The sequence below is a fragment of the Lissotriton vulgaris genome, chromosome 10 (assembly GCF_964263255.1).
Source record: "Lissotriton vulgaris chromosome 10, aLisVul1.2, whole genome shotgun sequence".
Lineage (NCBI taxonomy): Eukaryota > Metazoa > Chordata > Amphibia > Caudata > Salamandridae > Lissotriton > Lissotriton vulgaris.
In genome coordinates this window covers 189619698-189643934 of record NC_141698.1, presented here as the reverse complement: position 1 = coordinate 189643934, position 24237 = coordinate 189619698, and the positions used below count along the sequence as shown (strand labels likewise).

Here is a 24237-nt window from a genome sequence, read left to right as displayed (position 1 = left end):
TGGGGAGGCCACATGGGAGAGGCGGAGATCAGAGGCCTCTGGTCTCCGGCGGAGTCCCGGCTCCACATCAACCTTCTGGAGCTGCGGGCGATTCGTCTTGCACTGAAGGCATTCCTCCCCTATGTCAGGGGGAGCGTGGTGCAAGTGTTCACCGACAACACCACCGCCATGTGGTACTGCAACAAACAGGGCGGTGTGGGGTCGTGGACCCTTTGCCAGGAGGCTCTGCGCCTCTGGCAGTGGCTGGAACATCAGGGCGTGACTCTGGTGGTTCAACACCTGGCAGGTTCTCTGAATGCCAGGGCGGACGAACTCAGCCGCCGGTGCATGATGGATCACGAATGGCGTCTGAACTCGGACGTGGCGCAAGGTCTCTTTCGACAGTGGGGAGAGCCTTGGTTAGATCTATTCGCCACAGAAGAGAACGCGCAATGTCAGCAGTTCTGCGCGTTGGAGTTTCCAAGGCGGCACTCGCTCGGAGACGCTTTTCGTCGCGAGTGGAGCTGCGGCCTGTTGTACGCCTTTCCGCCTATACCACTTCTGCCCAGAGTGCTGAAGAAGATCAGGCGCGACCGGGCCCAAGTTATCCTTGTGGCTCCGGACTGGGCTCGAAGATACTGGTATCCCGAGCTACTCAGCATGTCAGTCGATCCCCCGATTCGTCTGCCTCTTCGGGAGGACCTTCTGTCGCAGCAGCAGGGGACGGTCCTGCACCCGAACCTGTCCAGTCTCCACCTACAAGCTTGGAGATTGAGCGGCGGCAGTTGAGGCCATTTGACTTGCCTCCCGAAGTCTGTGACATCATTCTGGCAGCCAGGCGTCCCTCCACTAAGTCGGTATACGCCTGCCGGTGGAATAGATTTGTGGCATGGTGCGCAGCAAAGGCTGTGGATCCCCTCTCTGCACCCCTTTCGGAAGTGCTGCTCTTTCTTCTTTCCCTTGCCCAGCAGGGCTCTGCTCTGGGCACTCTTAAAGGGTACCTCTCTGCTCTTTCAGCCTTCTTGAGGCTACCAGATCAGCCTTCTTTGTTCAAGTCCCCTATAGTGAGTAGATTTCTGAAGGGCATCACACACATGTTCCCTCCTGTTCCCTTCGTGATGCCCCAGTGGGACTTGAACCTTGTTCTCACCTATCTGATGTGTGCTCCCTTTGAGCCACTTCATAACTGTCCTCTTCGTCTCCTTACGCTGAAGACGGCTTTCCTGGTTGCCATCACCTCTGCCAGGAGGGTGAGTGAGCTCCAGGCTCTTTCTTCTTCTCCGCCTTTCCTGTCTGTTCATCCTGATAAGGTGGTGTTGCGTACACGACCTTCCTTTCTGCCCAAGGTTGTCACGGCCTTCCACATCGGGCAGTCCATCACCTTGCCCACCTTCTTTCCGCCTCCGCATCCCTCGAAAGAGGAAGAGAGGCTCCACCGTCTGGATCCAAAACGTGCGCTCTCCTACTACCTGGACCGCACTCGCCAATTCCGGGTGGATGACCAACTCTTCGTTGGTTACGTGGGCGCGAAGAAGGGAAAGGCTGTACACAAGAGGACCATCTCCAGGTGGATCATCTTGTGCATCCAAGCATGCTACTCCATGGCGAGGAAGGAGCCCCCGGCTGGATTGCGGGCTCACTCCACTCGGGCCACGGCAACGACAACTGCCCTGGGCCGCGGTGTCCCCCTGCAGGACATCTGTCAGGCAGCCACGTGGGCCTCGCTGCACACGTTCGCAAGACACTACTGCCTGGACAGTCAAGTCCGGAGGGATGGCTTCTTTGGCCGTTCCGTCCTCCAGGACTTTCTGGTGTGATATTGGTTCGCAGACCCACCACCGGGGTTGGTATTGCTGGGGTATCTATTCTAAGGTAAGGAATCTATCACTAACGTGTCTCTTTCAGATGCACAAGTTACTACTTGTGTAACGATATATCTGTAAGAGACATTAGTTAGTGATAGATTCCTTACCGCCCTCCCATCCTCCCCGTTCTGCGAACCGATATTTAGGGTTAAGGTCATCCCCTTTCAGGGCCCTAGTTTCAATGGCACCAGTGTTAGTTCTATCATGGCTCTGCGTATCTGGCGCGGAAAAGCTGTGTTATCAGAACTGACGTCAGCGCGCATGGGCGCCGTCTATATACTCCGATGACGTCATCCCGGCGCTCACGACGCCGACGACGGACGCGGAGCCGCAGACGACGCCTACCAGCGCGCAGGGGTATTGCTACGCAAAAATTTCCGGATCCAGTCTGACGCCTGGGGATATTCTAAGGTAAGGAATCTATCACTAACTAATGTCTCTTACAGATATATCGTTACACAAGTAGTAACTTGTGCGTCAACACCATACCTCTGAATAGAATGATGGAGGATTGGTATCTCCTTCAGGGGTCTCTCTCGATATCCCAGTCACCCGCGAGGGTAAACCGGAAGCGCCGGGACTGGATTTCTCTGCACGAGAAAGGCAGCGGTTGCTCTTCAGCGCGTCGAGGAAGGAGGGGTGACAGCGTCCACGGGCAGCTGGAATCTGCTGGATGTCTTCGCAGAGGACGGCTGTTCAGCTCCTTAAGCGTACTGCACCATAGTTCGCGCTGTAGCGGCGATAATGGTAATCAGCAGCTTCACCACCACAGGATAGCAGGCTGCAGCGACAGAGTGCTAGATTTACCAACACAGGGTCATGCAGGCAGCTGGCATCAGCAACAGGCAACGAACATTGCTTAAGGCAACGTTGGTAATATTTATACCTGACAGGTGCCGGGTTTGACGCAAGTTTGCTGGACATAAGACGTCAATTAAAGATGTCACTAGGAAGTGATAGTTATCAGTTGCTCATTAGAGTTCCATTACTAATCAAAACATAGCAAGCGGGGATTTCCAAGTTTGCTGAGTTTTTATCTTGTTGAAGAACTCGGAGTGTTATCTAGGAATATCAGATAGTGACTGCTGCTCTGTCATTGCACTAATTGGTCGCAAAGGAAGTAGCAGAGAGTCATGCTGGAATGTGGCTCTGTTCGTGTGAGGCCAGAGATGACTTTTCAGAAAATCGCACTTGAACGGTTATGCCAATATAGGGAATAAATGGATTTATAGCCGAATAGGGGCATAAGGTCACAGTATCGATCAGGAACCTAGATAAACACGCAACAGTAGTGTCAGCAGAAGTGAAGGTAAATAATGTAGATATACAAAATATTCGTATTCTTTTGTTATTATACATATTAATTCAACATGGCTCCTGAGGAGATGCGGTTCTTAAATAGATATGTATAAATGCTGAGTAAATAATACACTTAACCAGGCTCATCATTCAGCTTGAAATGTTTTGTTGAAATAATGAGAACGCTATTTTACTTTTAGGGACATCTTTTAGGAAAAACTATTTAAAACTAGTTTGAAACTCTAAGAAATATATGTGACTGTTTTAAAGACTTTATAACAAAGAAAATAAATTAACATAGGAGTTGCAAATGTGCATATGGTGGATTTGCATAAACGCCCACAATTGCCCAGGTAAAATCCCAAATATTGAAATAGATGTATTTTGTACATTTCCCATATTAACTATTTACTTAATGGATTGGAAATTGTATAGCTGGCTGTTTTATTCTTACACAGTGACAATGCAGTTGCTATTGTGAAGAAGATGAATGTTTACATGCTGGTGGCTCCCCTTTTTGTTTCTCATCTCTGCAAGGTGATGACAGAATATTCACATGAATAGGCACTCTTTTCATGTCTGGCCCCTGGGAACATTTAGTTGCCTTTCCAGCTCATATTGTTTTTTAATTCTCAAATAAAACCCATATATAAGTATGCATACATTGATGAACTTAGAGTCAGCAGCCATCATCGATGGGTCTGTAACATTGTCATTCATATTTTGCTTCCTCCCACCTGACCATATAGATGGGGCAGAGAATCAGCCTCATTCAGAAACTGTCTCCTTTCTCTGAGAGTAATGGCATTTTGCTCGTACACTATGTGTGCATCCGTCTTAAAAATAGCCCCTTTGGTGTAAGGGTTGGTGGGTCACTGTACTCTTTCTTTTTAAATAAACACTACTTGTTCCTTTTACAGATTTCTTTTTTTACTTTGGCAAAGGCCCAGCACCTTTTCAGACACTACTACCATGCCACTCATTTCTGCTTGCAGTGCCCTGCATCCCACACAGACAAAGATATGTCTGCAATTTTATAATGGGTCTCCGTTTTTTAGGTCGAGCTTTTGAGACCTCTTGTATATACTTTAGTATATACTTATATCTGTATGTACTGTGCTGGCTCTGGAGATCAGCCCTAGGACTTGTCTACTTCCCCATAGGGACTTTTTTCTGTTAAACTGCCTCAAATTAACTGTCTTGATAGAAAACGTCCAGTAGAGGTCAGTAAAATACCAGAATTGCTTTCTGCTGGGGGACTTTCTTTTAAAAAAATTTCTGGCAACTACCTCTATTTGAGTTTCTTGCCAGAAAACGGCCAGCAGAGGCCAGTAAAATACCAGAATCACTTTTGCATTCTCTAGATTCCAGTCCATAGTAAATGTCTTCCAGAAGGACCCGTAGACAATAATAGTTTTTTTAAATCATGTATTTATTATTCAAAACAGAGCTTTGGACTATACTGTTTACCGCTGAAAGGCAACATTTCTCTCCATGTGTTTCCATACCTGGCGTGCCACGCAGTTTGGTGCTTACTTTCCCTCCATGTTAAAGAACAGTAGATGTTTCAGCACCCAGGCTAATGTGCTGCATAGCTAAATACATGTAAGGTACCAAAGGCAAGTCTGGTTGCATTGCAAATGCTTGTTATTATTAGTATAGTATTCAAAACTATTTCAAGATGGATGCTGGTGCATGCGAACCCTTGCATACGGACATCTTTGAATGGTTATTGAATCCTTTCTTAATAATAAAGAATGGAAGAAATCATTTTGAGATGCCTGCCAACTTTAAACAAGCATTATCAAAGTCAGTAGCTCTGATAGTGGCCTATTAGCTTTATAATGCGTATTTAAAGTAAAGATCATTTCCAAGGTTTTGTGCAATGGAATAATCGCCATATGAAGGCAGTTATGCATCCTTTTATGTCCAGATTTGAATTACTGATTTCAAAATACCCTGAGGGCCAGATGTATGTAGGTAATTGTTTGTGATTACCAAGTAGTGAATTTTTGCGATTCTCTATTTGGTAATCGCAAACACCCATGTACATTTTGTGGTTTACACATTTAGCTGACTCTTAGTGGGTCACAAATAGACCTACCTCATGAATATTGTTACGGTAGGTCTCAGGTTGCAACCCATTGGGAATCACAAAAACACAGGGCTGGTGGCCTGCTGGGGTCAGCAGACCACCATGCCTGTAACTGCTTTTAAATAAAGCAATACTTTTTTTAAAATGCAGCCCGTTTTCCTTAAAGGAAAGCAGGATATGTTTGAAAAAGAAAAATAAATCTTTTCATTTTTTAAGAGAACATGTCTCATTTGTAGATGGTTTTGATTTCACCAATAAATAGAATTTATTGTTAGAATATCATATAGTGACATTGATAACATGTATAAAAAACTCTTCAGGGTGCATCGGCAGTGAAGCTACTTCTTTACACATTATTTTCTTTTGCAGAATTATCTCATACCTTTACTGGCAGATCATACAAGGAAGAAAGATCATGGTCAAGCTCCTGCAAGAACAGATTGCCAATGTATGTTCCATTCCCACTTTTTACCACTAAATGTCTGTGAGTGCATACATTTGCCTGAATATGCTGTTTCTGCTTTTGTGTAAATCAATGTATCTAAAGAAGGTGTGCTCAATAGAATGAGAAAGCACTGATTACTCAAATATCTACAAAATATTCTAAAACCACGTGGAATCAGAGCCTCACGTTTGTTGTGTTGTTCCATGGCCTTTTTGTGTTTTATGAATGAGGGCCACACGTCTGTCTAGTACATTTACGAGAACCCAAAAAGCTCTGTGCTTTGCAGAAAACCATGCTAAGATTTTCATTGCTGTATTGTTTTGGCTTTCTAATTGGTGGGACTGATTGTAGCACCATGAGTGCACGTGACACTAATTTGTTGGTCTCCAGCTGGCACGCAAAGCTGGATGGCTGTCCATGCAGAGTCAACCACGAGTCACACTTTCCCAGGTCAGTGCATGAATAGCTCATCTAGTTTTTGCTTGTCTTCTGGTACTCATAGTTCTGACTTACAAAGGGATAAACAGGATGAAATGTAACAGAAGCAGCACCAAATCAGTCATGCCTCCTCTTTCATTGACGGTCCACCACCACTGGGCTATGTAGCAACAGAATCAGTTGAGATCCCATCCCCTTGTCTTGGGTCCTAAATTGGAAGGATATATTGAGGGAAGTGTTATTTGGGGGCCTGCTGGTAAGGCAAATCCACAAAGGTAGATCTCCAACGTATAGACTGATCTCCTAATAATGACAATGGAAAGACGGAAACAAGTGAGCGAAGGCAGTAGGTGTTTTGTTGTGGAGAAAATCTTCTACAGAATTAAGGATGATTTGCCCCTCATGCTTTGTAAGTGGTCAGTAGTGACAAGGTTCCCGGTGTTTAGTGATCCCATGGTCCCTACAGAGTGACAGTTGAGGTGGCAGTTTCACTCCCCAGCTGATCAAAGAAGGCCCATTTCAGGGAGTGATGCACCTTGCTGGTCTCTGAGCAAAGTAAGAATTAAATAGGAGTGAGAATGCTAAGTTGTTGGCTTTAGTAAAGTCACAGTGCAGCCTAAATATGGGCCTACAGAATGAAATAAGCTAGATGATTTAAAAAATTGAGGCGTAGCTTGGGGAGACCAAACAAAGGGCAATTAGCCCAGACTTCATCCAAACAAAACTACCGGTAAAAGCCAATTACCGTAGCTTAACCAACAATGTAACATAAACATGGGTTGGCTTGCTTACTGCAGAGGTCCTCATGTACCTGCACTATTCAAACATAATGGGCAAAATGATTAGGCCAAGCAGTCATGAATTAGGAGTTTCTTATCCTAAGGTGGGCTGTGAAGCAAGTAGTCATCCTTGGCCAGAGATATGTTTGCATAAATGCTGATTCCTTTTGTTATGGAGGACTATACTATACAATCTAAGTCATCTATACCTTTACACATGAGCACTAAAGTATGTACCTGGGTTAGGGTTAAGAGTAACCCACTGATCAATCAATCAATCATACAGTCTTGTAACGCACAACTTGTCACCCCAGGGAGTCTACAGGTGCTGGGGTTCTGTGAGCCTCGGCCGGGTGGCTATGGTGGTCAAAGAGCCAGGTCTTGAGCTTCTTCTTGAAGTGCTCCAGTGAGGGAGATCTGCGTAGGTGGAGGTTGTTCAAAGACCTGTCGGTAAGGTAGGAGAAGGAACAACCTCTGCAGCGGCGTCTGTTGATGCTGGGATGTGGGCCAGGGCTAGCGTGGAAGAGTGGAGCTCCCTGCTCGGCTGATGAAACGTCAGGTAGTTGTTGATGTAGGCGGGTCTGAAATGTGTGGAGGGCTTTGTAGGCATGAGTGAGAAGTTTGAAGAGGCTTATTTCCCAGACAGGGAGCCAGTGGAGGGCTCTGAGGTGGGGGGAGGTGCTGATGGTTCTGGGAAGGTTGAGGATGAGTCTAGCTATTGAGTTCTGAATGGTCTGGAGGCGGCTTAGGAGCTGTTTGGTGGTTTTGACGTAGAGTGCGTTGCTATAGTCGAGTCAGCTGGAAAAGAGGGCCTGGGTGACTGCCTTCCTGATTGAGACGAGGATTCATCAGAAATCTTGCAGGCATGCAGAGGGTGTGGAAGCAGGCAGAGGCGATAGCATTGATCTGCTGATTCATGGTCATTTGGATTTCCAGGATGATTCTGAGGGTACATGCATGGCTGGTGGGAGTGGGAGAGGGGCCAAGTGTGTTGGGCCACCAGGTCCAGTCCCAAGGGGAGGGCTTGTTTCCGAAGCTGAGGACTTCTGATTTGTCCGAGTTCAGTTTTAGGCAGTTGGCCTTCATCCAGATGACGATATTTGTCATGGTGTTACGGAAGTTGGTCTTGGTGGTGTCAGTGTCTTCTGTGAGGGAGAGGACGAGATAGGTGTCGTCGGCGTACAAGATGATATTGAGTCTGTGGGTGTGTGCGATGTCTACAAGAGGTGTCATGTAGGTGTTGAAGAGGGAGGAGCCCTGGGGTATGCCACAGATGATGTCTTTGGGGGTGGAGGAGAAGGGAGGTTTGTGGATCCTCATGTTCAGCCCGAAAGGTAGTAGGAGATCCAGTGGAGTGCATTGCCTTGGATGCCAATGTGGTAGAGTCTGGTAACAAAGGTGTGGTTTGAGACATTATCAAAGGCCGCCAAGAGGTAGAGGAGGATGGGGGCTGCCATTCCACGTATGTCGAGGAAGCGTCTGACATCATCTGTTGCTGCGATCAGGGCAATCTCGGTGCTGTGGTTGGGCCGGAAGCCAGATTGGTAGGGGTCGAGCAGGTTATTTTCTTCGAGGTAGTCCGTGAGCTGGCAGTTGATGGCTTTTTCCAGGACGTTGCCGGGGAAGGGAAGAAGGTAGTTTTTTAGTTCGTTGGGGATGACAAAGGGTTTCTTCAAGAGGAGATTGATTTCCACATGCTTCTAAACATCGGGAATGGTGGCTGTGGTAATGAATGTGTTGAGGATTTCTGTAAGGGCGCTGCAGTTGACCCCCATTTCTAGGTTGTAGATGTGGAGCGGGCAGGGGTTGGTGAAGGCCACAGAGTGGATGGAGTTCATGATGGAAATGGTGTCTTCGGTCATGAGTAACTTCCGGGCGATGATGTGGTGGGAGTGGGGGCACTGGTTTGGGTGCAGAGGTGGTTGATATCAGTGGGTTGTGGGTCAAAGTTGCTGTAGATGTCGGTGATCTTGTGGTGGAAGTAGTACGCCAAAGAGGGCTTGAGAGGGGTGGATTGTTTTCTCGTTGGTGGTGGGGCAGGAGAATTCCCTGACGATGCTGAAGAGGTCCTTGGGGTGATTGGCGCTTGCCTCAATGCTTGCCTCAATGCGCAAAGGGCTTCTTTCTTGGCCTCCCTGAGACAGTGAACATACCAAAAATTCTGGAGACAGAACCAATGAATGGCCAATTGTAGCCTACTGAACACGTGCCTGTCATGGCTCAGAAGCAAAGTATACCACACCTTATTGTGAGTCAAAGGCCTCAAATTAACACAGAGACTGAGTATTTTGGAAAGGAGCCATGACAAAGACTGAATGATATCAAGATGAGGCAATAATAACCTTCAAATTTTTATAAAGAAAACTGAAAAACAAATACGCTTTGCCTTGAATACAAATTCTTTTTTATAATTAGGTAAAAGGAAAGCCGATTCACGGGTACTTCAAACTTAAGGTACCATTGTCAGATTTAATGAGGTCACCTACCCTGCAAACTTTGCACACCCTCCAAGTTGTTTTCTTGTGCATTAACTTTAATACGATCACTAGACACAAACTCCTGACTTAACTACTACGAGCCGCAATGGACTGAGAGGTATGAGTGTAAGGTAAGCTGCATCAGGTGTAAAATTTTGCTGAGCCTAGTATTGTATTCAATGTGAACTAATTCTCAGTCATAAGTCTGCACGCGCCTGCTTACTACATTGCATAGGTGCAGAATTATGACTTTTGTGTTAATGCCTGGAAAGTCACAGCTTTCAGCACAATTCCGAAAAGGTTTCAATAATTCATATTTCTCATGCGAACATATAAACCCTGCACCCCTTTTCTAATTTGGGGGTATCCACTGTTCATACCTGCCCTGAAGGAGTATAATTTAGCCCTTCTCAGAATAAAATTGCTGTTTCCAGGGCAGGGAAGAAAGTGCTAGGAGAGGCGTGTGTTAATACCCACAAAGATGGTCACAAATCTCCAGGACGTGCTTATCCCCAGAAAACCCACCGCCCTCTCACAAGAGAAACCTCAATGTGAATAAATTGTTTTGCATGGGCAAAATGACTTTAGTGAGTTGAAGCAAAAATGTATCTTTTTACATACAGGCTGGATTCAACTTTGTATGCAAAAGCTATTTTGCACTTATAAAAGAAATATAACTTTCCGAATCATGCCTATGTGTCCTGCTCTGCTGGTGGAGTGCAGAAGTAAGTGTTCAGTGTACACCAGCCTGGTGAGGGTCTGACTGTCTACCTCTCTCAGATTGTGTACTATCACCACTTCCGGAATGTGTAGATGTTTGCAGGGAACCCCGCAGTATTGGGGGTCAAAGGTGTAACGTTGTAAGGGCTTCTTCAAGAGTATTCACATTTTTGGTCATCTTTGCGTGTCTGATATTTGGACTGGTTTCCTCTGCAAAGAATGTCAGCACATGCACTGCTAGTGCAAACACTTAGCTTGCAAGGACGACACTCGTGCCTTTGCACGGGGGCTCTACTCATTGAAAATGAGCTCAACCAAGGGCAGAAATTAAATGCCATGATCTAGCCTTTGTTTGCTGCCAAAAGTGAACTAAACAAAAGCCATGTCACCAATTTAAATCATTGGGAACATTGAATATCCAAAAGAAAAGGAGTGATTTTGAAAAAGAATCGTTATAATGCGTACGTACTGGGAAATGACGGAGGATTTGCAATGGAGTTGGTAAGTGAGGGTTAACATGCCCCAAGCACAGTTAGTTGCATACCTTGGTTCTGTTAGCAGTTTTAGGCATACTTTTTCTTTATCGCATTCTGTGCCTCTTATGTGCTTGAATCCCTCAGGGTTTTACTGAATCATTATTCTTGAGGTATGCGCAGTGCAGACCAGGATATATTGGTTGGAATTTTAGGATGACATGCACTTTTGCATCTTTAGCCCATTCCTTTTCAGATGCACCTACCCCTTCTGGGGGTATCATCCCTGAGGAGCCCAACATCAAGATCCAGTATCAATCTTGTTTTCCAGAATGGAGCGTTTCTGCACAATTTCCAAGAATATGCAATCTGAGCTTCCAAGCAAATCAGAGCCAGGCCCCAAAGTTCCAAAGAACTGATTTGTCCATGGTATTACCAACTTGTGCAATGTAGCAGTGCAGTCATCCTGTGGATTTGATGTTGGTGCATCACTGTTGGCTTGACATTTGCAGCAGCCGTTGATTGGTAATAATTCTCAAGTCCCCCACTCCATCATTCAAGTGATATGCACCAACCCACTCCTGTTGAATGAAGAGGTTTAGTTAGCGCTCCCAGAGGTGCAGTAAATGTGGCACATAAAAAAATGTGTGCATGATACCAGGCCACTTGCAAATGAGTAGACCTTCATTTTAAGTGAGAATTCTGCTCCGCACACCCTGCAATCAGGCCTAATTTGTCTAATAGACATTCTTTAGTTGGGTGGCCATCCTGCCCCAGCCACAAAAGCCACATAAAAGATGCTTTTTCAGTTATATGTTACCACGTTACTGTTGTTTGCTCAAACAAACTCCAGCGAGGCAAGCTGGGTCTTTTGTGGAAAATGAACGTGTCTGTGATGTCATCGCTAACACTACTCTTTGCAACCTGAATGTGCTGAGATAACCTGTGGATGTATTTGTTTTAACAGGAAGGAAAGAAAAAAATGTTTCTGCTAGAAGAACTTAACCAGCTACAGAAAAGATATGGAGTGGCGAGCACAACTCATTCAAGTACAAATGAAAGTGCTTTTAAAGAGGTTAGTGGGCCTTGAAATTCACCAGTTTTACACCATAATAAGTAATACTGTCATGTAATTGGAACTAAATATCAAAATTATTATTTTTCAAAGGAAATAGTAATTTCTATCCCTAAGCACTAGAAGTAATTGATCCCTGGGAAATGTATGTTACACCTATATTATCGCGGCCAACGTATATACTATCATTTTCTTGCTTTCCATACCTGAGTGAGAAAACCTCTGAGTCTGTGAAAAGAAATCCATAGTTAAGCTCACTAAAAATAGGCAATGGCCACATCTTTCAACACCGCTGACCTGCACAGTGCTTTGTGTTGCCCTTGGGCCTGGTCTTTGTGTCTCCTGGACTCGACATAGGGAATTGCTCCCTACTGGGTCCGTTACTCTGCGATCCCTATCTATGATACTCCCTTGTTTATGATGGTTCTAGGCCCTGCAGCTGATATAATATGAAATATTGTGTGCAATTTACCCTTTCATCTCCTCCACTGCAGACTGATGGCCCCCTGATGATCAGAACTTTACATAATTGTTTTTTTTTCAAATCTGTTTATTGAAAATGTAACGGACAAGTGAAGCCTATGTAGCCCCACCAAAAAGACATAAAAAGGGCATCGTCACTCAATTTGGGTGTCAGAGCATTACAAATAAAATGGAAATAAAGGAGTTAGTACATTCCCACCCTAGCCCACTCTGTCAGGGAAGAGAGAGAAAGTACAGCGTGAAGCAACAATATGCTACTGATCCTGTCACAATTACATAACTTCTCTCAGAGTTCGAGAAAGACACAGGGGAGGCATCACTAAGGTCTCATAGAGGTTTCCCCAGCCAACAGCATTAGGTGATTTATATAATGCAACCGAAAGGATAGCACGCTCACCTGCTCATGCACTAAACAACCTATTAGATCAAATTGAGCGACACTAGAGGCACATCGCTCAAATTAAACAATAGAAAAGAAGAAAGAAAAGGAAACAGAATGAAAGAGGAGGGGGGTCAAACCGCTCAACCAAGCGAGGGAGCAAGGGAAGTTGAGTTAAATATAGCCTGTGGTCGGAAGGGGACAGAGCTCCTGGTTTAGAGGCCTTTTCTACGAAGTAGTTGGTTCAGGAGAGTCTTGCCTGTGGGCCCGTGCATAAGGTTCAAGGGAGTCGTCAAGCAGCTGCAGGGCACGTAACCTAGGGGGAGCCAATTGAGAATATTCCATACTAGAAAGATGTCGTATTAGGGGCTGCCAAACCTGGGTGGATTTGGTATCAGCGTGGTTGATGTGTACAGTGAGCAATTCAAGTGGTAAACATGCCACAAACGTAGAAACCAGATGGCCATAGGGGGGGGGGGGGGTCTTCCAAAATAAAGCTATGGATTGCCTGTCTGCACCCAACTTCTGCAGTATCAACCGCCAGTCTGCATATTTCATGGCCGTCATTGTCGGGGGTCTAATGCTTAGTATGGTGACCATCGGGGAGGAGGGAATAGGGAAACCCACTACGTCCTTTATCTGACTGAGGATCTCTGTCCAAGACATTTCAAGACTTGGACAGGACCACCAAATATATAGAAAGTCTCCTCTGTCAGCTTGACTTCTCCAGCAAGTCGGGGGAAGTTTTGTAGCATCTGGTGAAGTCGAACCAGGGTGAAGTACCAGCGCAACATAAGCTTGTACGCTGATTCACGCTGGGGTATGCTATGTAATATTTTTGGGATATCCTGCCACAACCAGGCCCAAAATTCTGGAGGTATGTCTTCCCCTAAGTCAGTATTCCATTGATTTTGATAAGTGTGAGGCAGGGGCTGATGTGAGTGTTGCAGGACGGTGTAAGTGCGAGAGATTAGTCCCCTTGACCCAGTAAATTGACACACTAGAGTTTCAAAATCTGTGAGTTTTCGAGTGGCTCCTTGGGCATAGGCCTGAGCAAGCAACCAGTGCCTTAGTAACTGATAGTATTGCATCTGAGCGCCCTCTGTAAGGTGGAAAGACTGTTTGCATTGATCAAAAGAGAGGAATTTGTTGCCTTGAAACAAATCTTGGGTGACTCGGCAGGCCGAGGGTGCAATTGGGTGGGGGGGGGAGGGGGGGGATGGACATTGAGATAACACATAATGGGAGTTTACGAGAGGGGGAAGTAGTCAGACCATGAGATACCGCCAATTTGCCCCAAATCTCTAGAACAGTTTTAGTGGGAGTAGCAATGTAGGCACTACGGGGACGAGCTCCACGAGAAAGCCATGCCAGGTCCCACAAGGTCCTACAGGAAACAGCCAATCCATATGAAACCAATGTTTCTCACTCTCTCGGACCACCCACTCTGAAATGTACAGAAGGTGACATGTTCAATAGTATTCCAAAAGATTAGGGCGAGCCCACCTTGGTCCCGAGGTAACATCATGCTCTTGTTAGAAAAATGCAGGCGTGCTCGCCCCCATATGAAAGAGGTGAAGTCCCACTGAAGCAAAAGAATGTCAGCCTGAGGTATTGGGGTTGGTAGGGATTGGAATAAATACAAAATCTTCGGAAGAAGTGACATGTTTTTAGCATTAATGCATCTCAGCCATGCCTAAGGGAGATCCTTCCATCTACATAATTCCTCTTGTATCGCCCCCCTAAATCTAGGCCAATTTGTCGATGTCCAAGAAGAAAGCAAGGAGGTCAAATCTAATCCTAGGTATCTGATCGACTTATCTGTCCACTGGAGAGGGAGTAAACCTTTTAAGTCATGAGCCTCCGAGGCTGATAGGGTGTGGTTGAGTGTGTGAGATTTAGCAAGATTAATTCGGAATCCCGATGCTATCTTGATAGATCGTAAAAGTGTGGCTAACGCTGGAAGAGAGGAGTATGGGAGGTAAGAGAAAGCAAAAGGTTATCTGCGAAAAGGGAAACCTTATGATTATATCCCCCAAAAGGACTACCCTGGATTTCAGTATTGCGTCTAATGGCAATAGCAAGGGGTTCCACCACATGGGCAAACAACAGAGGGGACAGAGGGCATCCCTGTCTGGTACCGCAAAGAATCGGGATGGAAGCAGTGAGGCGTCCATTAAACTGAATACGGGTGGTAGGATGCGTGTAAGAGGCCCTCAATCCAGAGATTATTTGTGGAACCAGACTCACCCTCCATAGGACTTCCAGAAGAAAGCAGTCTACCTGATCAAAGGCTTTCTCCGCGTTGAAGGACATCAGACAAGCCAGTATATCCCTGATCTGCGCTTTCTCCACTATATGGGCGATTCGGCGAATGTTGTCCGCTCCCTGCCATTGATGGATAAACCTGACCTCATCAGGGTCAATCAGACCCGGAAGATGGAGCTCTAGCCGGTTCGCCAGAATCTTAGAGTAGATCTTAGCGTCTGTGTTTAAGAGGGCGATTGGGCGGTACGAGTGAGGGAGAGAATGATCCTTGCCAGGTTTTGGCACAAGAACGATCTCTACCTCCGCCATAGTTGGAGTAAGGCCTAAAGCCTCCATAAAACTGTTAAAAAGGTGTAATAAAATTTCTCGGATTTGTGGGTAAAAGATCTGATAAAATGCTGCCTGTAGACCATTGGGTCCCAGAGTTTTCCAGATTGGGAGTTGTTTCAAAGCTTTCGCTATTTCCTCCTGCAAAATGGGTTCCTCCATCAGTGGAGAAGTGTGGCTCAATGGTTAGAGCAGCAGACCCTGATGCAGAGGTCTGGCCCGGGACCAGGGTTCAATTCCCGCCTTGGCGGGTCTTGGGCTCAATTTCCTTGGGCCTGATAATTCTCGCCTCGGTGCCTAATCTAATCATGGGTTCCACTCTGCAACTCTGGGCAATAGCTTGCTTAATCTCCACAACAGCCCCAACAGCGCTGGGATGCCTGGCTTCACCTTGGGGGTGCCCAGGAGTGGGCACTTCACAGGGAAAAGCCAGGAAGGGTTCCACAGCAGTATGGGTACTGCGCCTAGAGGCCTCAGGGTATAAGTGCGCTATACAAGTACGAAGTTTACAGTTTACCCTTATGATGGGCACTAATAGTGTATCAAGCTAGGAGTCCAAAAATTCCCTGACTTCTTCATGAGGGCCGGGAGCATCTGCGTAAAGTGCCTCATAAAAATCCGAGCGAACTGTAGACTTAGTGGATTCTGAGATAGTCCATGTACCATCTGGGCCTTGAGTTTGGCTATATGCGTTCTCGTGTTCCGAGCCCGAAGACACCACGCAAGACATGTCCCCACCTTGTCTCCACCCGCATAAATCTCTGGTTAAGGGCAAGTAACAATCTCTCCGCCTTATTAGTGCGATGTAAATGTAGTTGACACTGTATCTCCGCAAGGAGACGTTTATTTTGAAGGGATAGCTGGAGGTGATCCCCTCGTTCTAATGTTTTAATGTCCACGGTAAGTCCGTTCTCTACAAGGCGGCATTCAAGGATTCTCGCAATTGAGATAGTAAAGCTAACCCCCTGGATAGTAGCCTTAAAAGCATCTCACCTGATGACCTCAGAAGTGTCTGTGAGGTAATTCACCAAAAAAAAGCCCTTGATCTCCTTACGGATGTCAGCTATGTTTACAGGATCTCGTAGAACCTGAGGAGGGAGCCTCCATGTAGGCCTCCGCATGAAGCCTAGGGGAATGCAGAGATATCGGTTGTCTCCCCCGTCACAACCCCAGCCGCTGTGAGTCCAGTTCAAGGGAGACCGCCCAGCGAGGTCCGCGCTGTGTGGGGGCTCCTCCAAGATGGCGGCAACCAAGCTTCGGTACGGAGTCAGCTCAGGATACCAGCTCGTCAGTCCTGCTGCACCAGATTGATCTCACCTACCAGGACACCTTGAGCGGGGCCTCTCCCTCCGCCGCTTCAGCCGCTTTGATTCCTGGGTCTGGAAAGGCCGTCCGCATTGCTGGTAGGTTCGCTTAAAATGGCGGCTACCAAGCTTTAATGGGGAGTTGGCTCAGGATATCGGATCGGCAGGACAGGTAGGATCTCCCACGGGCAACCGGAAGCACCCTCAATCCTTTAGCAGCAATAAGACACCAGGCAGGAGCCCCAGCGACCGGCGTAGACAGCTTTAGTCAAGCGCCATGAAGCGGAGACCCAAGCAAACACATCTCACTCCATGTGCGACTTAGCCACGCACCCCCATAATTGTGTATTTTATAGGTGTCTCTAGCACAGACATAAATACACACTTATAGTAGATCATGTGTCCATGCAGGCATACATACATTATTGAATTATGCTAAAAATACTCTAGTACAAGAGCAAAATGTTATTTACTTAGTAGTATCATACAGTTACTTAGTATGTAAGGCAAATGCAATCATCTGCAGAGGTTACATTATACATAAAGTGCATTCATGGATTAGGTGTGGTGGCATGATCTAGACCTGAGCATGGCAACATATGTTGGTGTTATGCTATTCACCAATCTTTAATTAAGCAGGCTTCTACTGACTGGTTGATGCAAGATTTTATCTTTTTACATGCAGTCTCAATTCAATTTGGCACTGACTGTATATTTCATCAAGAGTGATGTTTTTATTTGGGCACACGCCAACTATCAATGGGTGGCAAGTGTTTTCTTCACAGCAGTACCTATGATATGCAACAGTTACAGAGCTAATTAAACAGCTTACAACAATTATGTGTGCAATAGTTCCAAAATATTAAGAGTGGTCCTTTCAAGATGGCTGCTGGATAATCAAGCATCTAGTGTTGAAATGTTGAAGGCCGAGAGACCAAGTGCTGTTTGCAGCTGCTTTCACTATCACCCATTGGTATGAGAGAACTACAATGTTGCCTTCGCCACCAGAACAAATTCATGCATTGAGTACCGGTGTGTCACACATGCTGGTTAAATTCTATATCCACTTTCCAGAGGTTCAAATTTCTGCTAAAAGGAGCAAGAGGCCTGCAAAATGAAGCAGAAGCAATAGGCACAATATGGCAAAGGGAGATGTGCCTCTTCATCTAGTTTACTTGCGGAACTGGAAGGGATGGGAAAAGGTGGAAAAAATATTGTAATTAGAAGTTGGAGGTCACAGTCCTTTTCCTTGTCCTCAAAAGTAGAACTACATCAAGTACAACGAAAGAGTAGTGCACTCCGTCTCAAGTAATAGCAGCCATAGTCATCCCGGAAATATGACAGTGAACTCTGGTTACCAATAATCTATGGATCTTCTTTGTAATTTGTCAAAACTTCCTGCGTCCATGTTCTCTCCAGACAATGACAAGCACTCTGGATACTGCGAAGAATTCCTGGTAGATGTTCTCCTGGACCTGCATGCCACAAAAAGGATTAAGCAGACCAGGTTTTCTATGTATACAAATGTGTTGCTCAAAGTTTTGAGTAGAGTTGGCACGCCACAAGGCATAGGGCTTTTTACATCTAATTTATAGGGTAGATACGTCCATTTTCCACCACTGTCTGTCCACCATTTCCAACTTATCTAGGAGACCTCCCTGTTACACAGTTTCCTTTGTGACTGAAAGAAAATTATGCCAGTAGTCCCATCAGAATCTCCACTTCATTGGAGACCTACACATTAAGGGCCTGATTACGACTTTGGCGGTGCGAGAGCGAGACTGCCACACTGGTGTTCCGCTCCCACTCTGCCAAACCCACGTGCACACCGCCTGCCAGATTATGACTTTTTTTGTCACTGGTGGGCGGTTCCTTGGCATTCCCACTGCAGGGCCTATGAAATAGGCACCGGAATGGTAACTTCTAAGGGAGTATTTGCACTATATGGACTGGTGCAGTCCATGCAGTGCAGGTACTGGGGTGCATGCACACAGTGGGGCACAGCATGAACCCCCCATGCATTTACCCCATGGCCCTGAGGCCTGAGAGGGGCCTGTAGGGCCCCCTGTGTTTCCTCTCTGCCATGGTTTTCATGGAAGAGGAACCACCATGAAAACCGCGGCGGAGAAGAAACTCGTAATATGCTTGTCAGGACCCTGGCAGTCTTGCCAAGCATATTGCGGCCTCAAGTCTGCCACGCCGCTGCCAGGCAGTTGCGGCAGTGCAGTGGCTTTCCTACCACCCAATAGGGCAGTCGGACCACCGGTGCGGTAGTGGCTGGGCTTCCACCGCTGTGCCACCATGAGTCTGGTGGTCCTTGGACTGCCAGACTCGTAATCAGGCCCTACATGAGTAATAGAACGTCTATTACCTGGAGCAGGGATGAGAAATGATGCTTATTTCTAGAGTATTAACCTGGTGTTCCAGACCACATTTGCTGCTTTAACTGCGTTCTCAAAGAGTATTTAAATGTGTTCAGGTGATTTTTTCCTTTATGTTTTATTTTATTTCTCACAGAAACGAGGCACTAAGTACTTCAACAGGTCTGTCACGCATTCCCATTTACTTTAAAAAAAACCTAACCTAGTAATACATTAAAAAGCGAGGAGTTTAACACTTGACTGGTGTTTCTCACATTAGTCCATGGTTTTCACTTCTGCCCAGATTCCTGCCTTTGTAATGGTGTTGTTGAGGCCACATAAAATACTAAGTGGCAGATTTATCATTATTTCATGCAACACAGCAAGTCCTCTTGCTGCACTGTGCTTCGTGAAAGGTAAAGGGCAGGAGTGTGCCATATTTCAGATCATACGGCGCATTCCAGTTCCTTCTTAGATCTGGCGCTCAATGTGCTGCCTAGTGTCAATGAAGGCACCCCTGCCCCTTGGTGCAAGGGTGCCTGATTGCACATGGGATGTTTTTTGAGCAGGAAGGAACACCTTCCTGCACATAAACAATCCTAAGAGGCATTTTGCTATTTATATGTGTGCTGCAGAATGAGGCACACATAGAAAAAGGAAAAAACGAGGAGAAAAAAAAAATTCTTCCTCATTGCGCCTCACCTGAGGGAGGCATAGCATTTTCACGCATTCCCATCTACCAGTAATGGTAAATTCTCTACCCATGAAACGCTTCTCTGTGGCAGAGTAATGCAATGTAGCGATTTAAACTGCGTTGCATTACTCTAGATTTATCGAGCCATGCAAGACCACACAAGGTGGCATTGCGTGGCTTGATAAATCTGACTTAGTAGTTACACCGCCCTTGCACTCCATTGCCTGGCTCAAGGGCGACACAACTCAATGATAAATCTGCACCCAAATTGGAGTTAGTATCACAATAACATTATTACCTTTAAAATACCATTGATATGCAATTCTATTTTGACATTTATAAAGAATTAATCTCTTGATACTGAAATAATTGTGGTTTAAAAGGTTCTAATTGTTGTTTTAATTAAATGCCTTTTACATAATAAAATAAAAGATGTAAAAGTTATTCTTTTTCAGCCTCAAACATCATACAGGTCACCAGAGGAAAATCAGTTCGCTCATGGTAAGCAGACTTTCACTAATAACATACAAACATTGTATCAAACTGTTTGTAGAACTGCCACAAAACAAAGGGCAGTGGGGCAGGTAGAGGTAGCGCGTAAGAGAAAGAGGAGGGGAGGTAGTGCGGGGGGTTAATAATAATGTTTTTTTAAAAGGAACATGCCAGAAGCTGCTGGCTGCCTCCCGTGTCACGCCTCTCTGTTCTTCCTGGTCCCAGCAGACACTGGAACATACTCCCTGTGCAATCCCTGTGCTTCTCTCATGTTATGAGAGCCGCACTGGGATTGGCCTGAGCGGGCTGAAAAGACACTCCGCTCAGGACAGGGAGTCTGTGCTGTTTCTTCAACCTGGCTGTTCAGTACATTCGGGTTGGAGATACCAAAGTGCGTATGTGTGTTTGGCAGACCTGGGACTGCTAGCCAAACACACATGCGCACTTAGAAGTGTACATAGCAATCCTCTTCCCTCCTCCCATGGCCCACCCCTCCACACATGTGCTGATTCAGAGCGGGCAAATGAAAAATAAAACAATGATAGGACACAGTTTTATTTTTCACCTGCTGGCTCTGAGCCAGTGGGGCTGCGCTCCTTCGCAATTGCGGAGGAGCCGGTACCGTAGAATTTTACTTTTTTTACTATTTGTTATTTTATACTCAAGCTCATGAATTTAGATCTCAGTGGGTTAATTAATAAGTGCCTACACATCTAGGAATCTGCTATTACATATTCAGAAGCATCAGAAAGGAAAGAAACCGCCCCAACCAGCGGAACTACATCCAATCCAAGTAATGTCTAGTTTGTACTCTCAGTGACAGTACAACGAGGACTGGGGTGAGGAAGACAGACAGTGTTGTCTTGTAGTAATTATTGGGTGCAAATGCTAAATCCCTTGATCCCACTTAGTTAAATATTTCTTTTTTGTCCAGTGCATTGGATTGTTTGTATCGAACAGTTTTGCTGTGTTTTAGACTTTACCGTGCTTTACTACCACTTCCAGCGGAACTACATCCAATCCAAGTAATGTCTAGTTTGTACTCTCAGTGACAGTACAACGAGGACTGGGGTGAGGAAGACGGACAGTGTTGTCTTGTAGTAATTATTGGGTGCAAATGCTAAATCCCTTGATCCCACTTAGTTAAATATTTCTTTTTTGTCCAGTGCATTGGATTGTTTGTATCGAACAGTTTTGCTGTGTTTTAGACTTTACCGTGCTTTACTACCACTTCCTACACAGTTCATGTGTTGAGCACGGCAAATTTGGCCAGGGTAACCCTTGGATACCTGGTTTTTCTATGACTGTCAATAAACTATCAGCACCACCCCCCAGGGATATCCAGGGGAGCGAACTAGAGGATATGGGTACTTAATGGTGAGCCAGCCTCCAACCTACTATATGTACACAAATTAAGCTACCCGAGAGGAAGGAGCAGACGTGTGTAGGTGTACGGCGAGGGATGCACCTTGACGCAAGTGTGACTACAGGTGTCCCTTAGCCCTTCCTCCATGGGGCATTGAAGACGCTACGTTAGGGTATCTATGAACCGTTTTAGATTAGAGGCAGACACAGGTCACCCTACAAACGAGGCAATTCTTAGTACAACATTGCCTCATCAGGAGCCCCTTTGTTTGTCCTGAAAAATACTACAGACTCAGTAGAGCCGCAAGACAGAAACATGTTGATGATGGAAATAGTGAGGATCATGTAATAGTTCCCCTCAACCATACATTTTCATCTTTGAACACCTAGGGCCAGATGTAGGAGCGGAAATACTGGTCGGTAATGGCCAATTTCGGCCGTTACCGACCGGTATTTAGTATTTGGCATGTAGGGGCCCTATTTTACCGATTCGGTAAATTTACCGAATCGGTAAATTTACCGAATCGGTAAAATACTGAATTGGTATTTTTACAGATTCGGTAACTTTCAGATGTAGGTGGGACTCTTCTGAGTCCCACAGGCCTTACCGAATCGGTATTTTACCACCCAATCCAATTGGGTGGTAAAATACCGATTCCAGGTGTGCACGCACATGTGTGCATGCACACCTATGCCATGTGACAGACAGACATGCCCTTAGGGCATGTCTGTGTGCCACATGTCACACGTGCCTGAATTCGGGGTGCTAGAGGGTGTCAAAGTGACACCCCCTGCACTCTTGCAATATTCGGTATTTACCGAATCGGTAAATATCGATTCGGTAATGCCCATTGATTCCTATGGGCTTCAATGCCCATAGGAATCAATGGGCATTACCGAATCGGTATATACCGATTCGGTAAATACCGATTATTACAGAATTGGTAATTCAATTACCGATTCTACCTAAATCTTCCCCCTTCTATTTTACAGATTCATAAATACCGAATCGGTAAAATTCGGTATTTATGAATTAGGTAAAATATACTTACCTACATCTGGCCCCAAGTGGTTTGTCCAATGAATAAATAAGATTTAAGATACCAGATTGTTTTTTGAATCATGGTTTAATTAAACAGCTGTTTCATTTTAAGATAATGAGACAAGTCATAATCATATCGCTCCTATGATACCTTTCAACTGCCTTTTCATTTTTTGTGGCTTGTGATAAAACACCAAGGGCCCGATGTAGGTAATTCTAATTTACCACTTCTAAAATACCGAATCATACCGATTCGGTATTTAAGAAGTGGTAAATTAGAAGGGGGGAAATGTAGGTATTTCAGATTCGGTAAATACCGAATCGTTAAGATTCGGTATTTACCGATTCTGTAAATACCGAATCGGTAAAGCCCATTGATTCCTATGGGCATTGCAGCCCATAGGAATCAATGGTCATTACCGATTCGGTAAATACCGATTTTTGCAAGGGTGCAGGGGGTGTCACTTTGACACCCTCTTGCACCCCAATTCCGGACTTGTGTGCCATGTGGCACACAGACATGCCCTAAGGGCATGTCTGTGTTTCACATTGCACAGGTGTGCATGCACAGATGTGCATGCACACCTGTATTCGGTATTTTACCACCCAATTGGATTGGGTGGTAAAATACCGATTCTTAAAGCCCTGTGGCACTCTGACATGTGCCAGCTACATCTGCATTTACAGAATCAGTATTTTACCGAGTCTGTATTTACAGATTCGGTAATTTTACCGATTCGGTAAATACAGAATCGGTAAAATACCGATTCTGTAAATGCATGCCCTACATCAGAAAACCTTAATACCGGTCGGAAACGGCCGAATTCGGCCGTTTCCGACCGGTATTAGGGCACCTACATCGGGCCCCAAATGTGAGCTTCGAAATCCCCACATACAATTGTAACATAAGTGAAAACTTCTTTTTACTTTCCAATTCTTGGATTGAGACTTGTGCAATAACGTTTTGTAACCATCCTGTAGGAGTATGCAACCTTTGAACATTATACCAATGTTATGTTATGTTAGTGCTATTTGTATTGCGCACGGCTGCTCCAGCGAAGGAGCGTCCCGGCGCACAAGCAAGCAACCAAGCAAACCCAATCCAATCATATACCCTAACTGAAGTGCCTTGTTGTAAGTTAAGTAAGCTGTCCATAAATGTCCTTCCATTTTAACAAGGCCCAACAAGGCATTAAAGCCATGAAGTGTGAGTACCTGTATCTTCGGCATTTACAGCAATACGATGTCATGTTTTCGTGTTGCTTTAAAAACTGTAGCATTTCCATGGAACTTGAATTGGCATTGGTCATCTGTTAAGATTGTGTGATTTGAAAAAAAAGATTATGTGTTATGGTGACTCCAAGTTATTGATATGCCTTAATAAGAAAAGACTTCCCCCGGCAACCTATCTATTTAAAGCGACAATAAAAACACTCATTCAAAAGGAGGACATTTGCGGCACAATCCACTCTAGCATGTAATTTCTTATTTTTTATTGATTTCTCCTTACAAAATAGTTCATACATTACATTGAAAAATTAGTAAATAGTATCTGCCACATGCATCTACAAAAGGAATTGCGATTCCTAAATAGCGATTTTTAAGGAATCACTATTTAGGAATCGCAAAAGCCTATGCATGTAGGGATCGCTATAAAAATGGCGATTCCTACACATTCCTTAATTTCTACTTGCAAATTGCTAGTCGCAATTTAGGAATGCTGTCCCAATCGCTCCCGGGGGCCTCCAGGCCCATAGGAATGAATTGGAGATTGCATGAGCAATTTGCGAGTACCAGTAGGTACTCCCAAATTGCTCCATGCAAAATGATGCATCCAAATGCAAAAATACCGGTCGCAAAGGGGTAGATTCTGAGAAT

General features: G+C 45.3%; 1 protein-coding gene across 1 annotated transcript in view; it reads left to right on the top strand.

The window, feature by feature from the left end:
• Positions 1-24237, top strand: part of TMC5 (transmembrane channel like 5) — a 757208-nt gene that overhangs the window by 694799 nt on the left and 38172 nt on the right. Inside the window, exons 19-21 of the mRNA XM_086940869.1 lie at positions 5608-5686; positions 11538-11645; positions 19916-19961. Of these exons, the coding sequence (XP_086796995.1) occupies positions 5608-5686; positions 11538-11645; positions 19916-19961 (233 nt within the window). The remainder of the gene's footprint in view (positions 1-5607; positions 5687-11537; positions 11646-19915; positions 19962-24237) is intronic.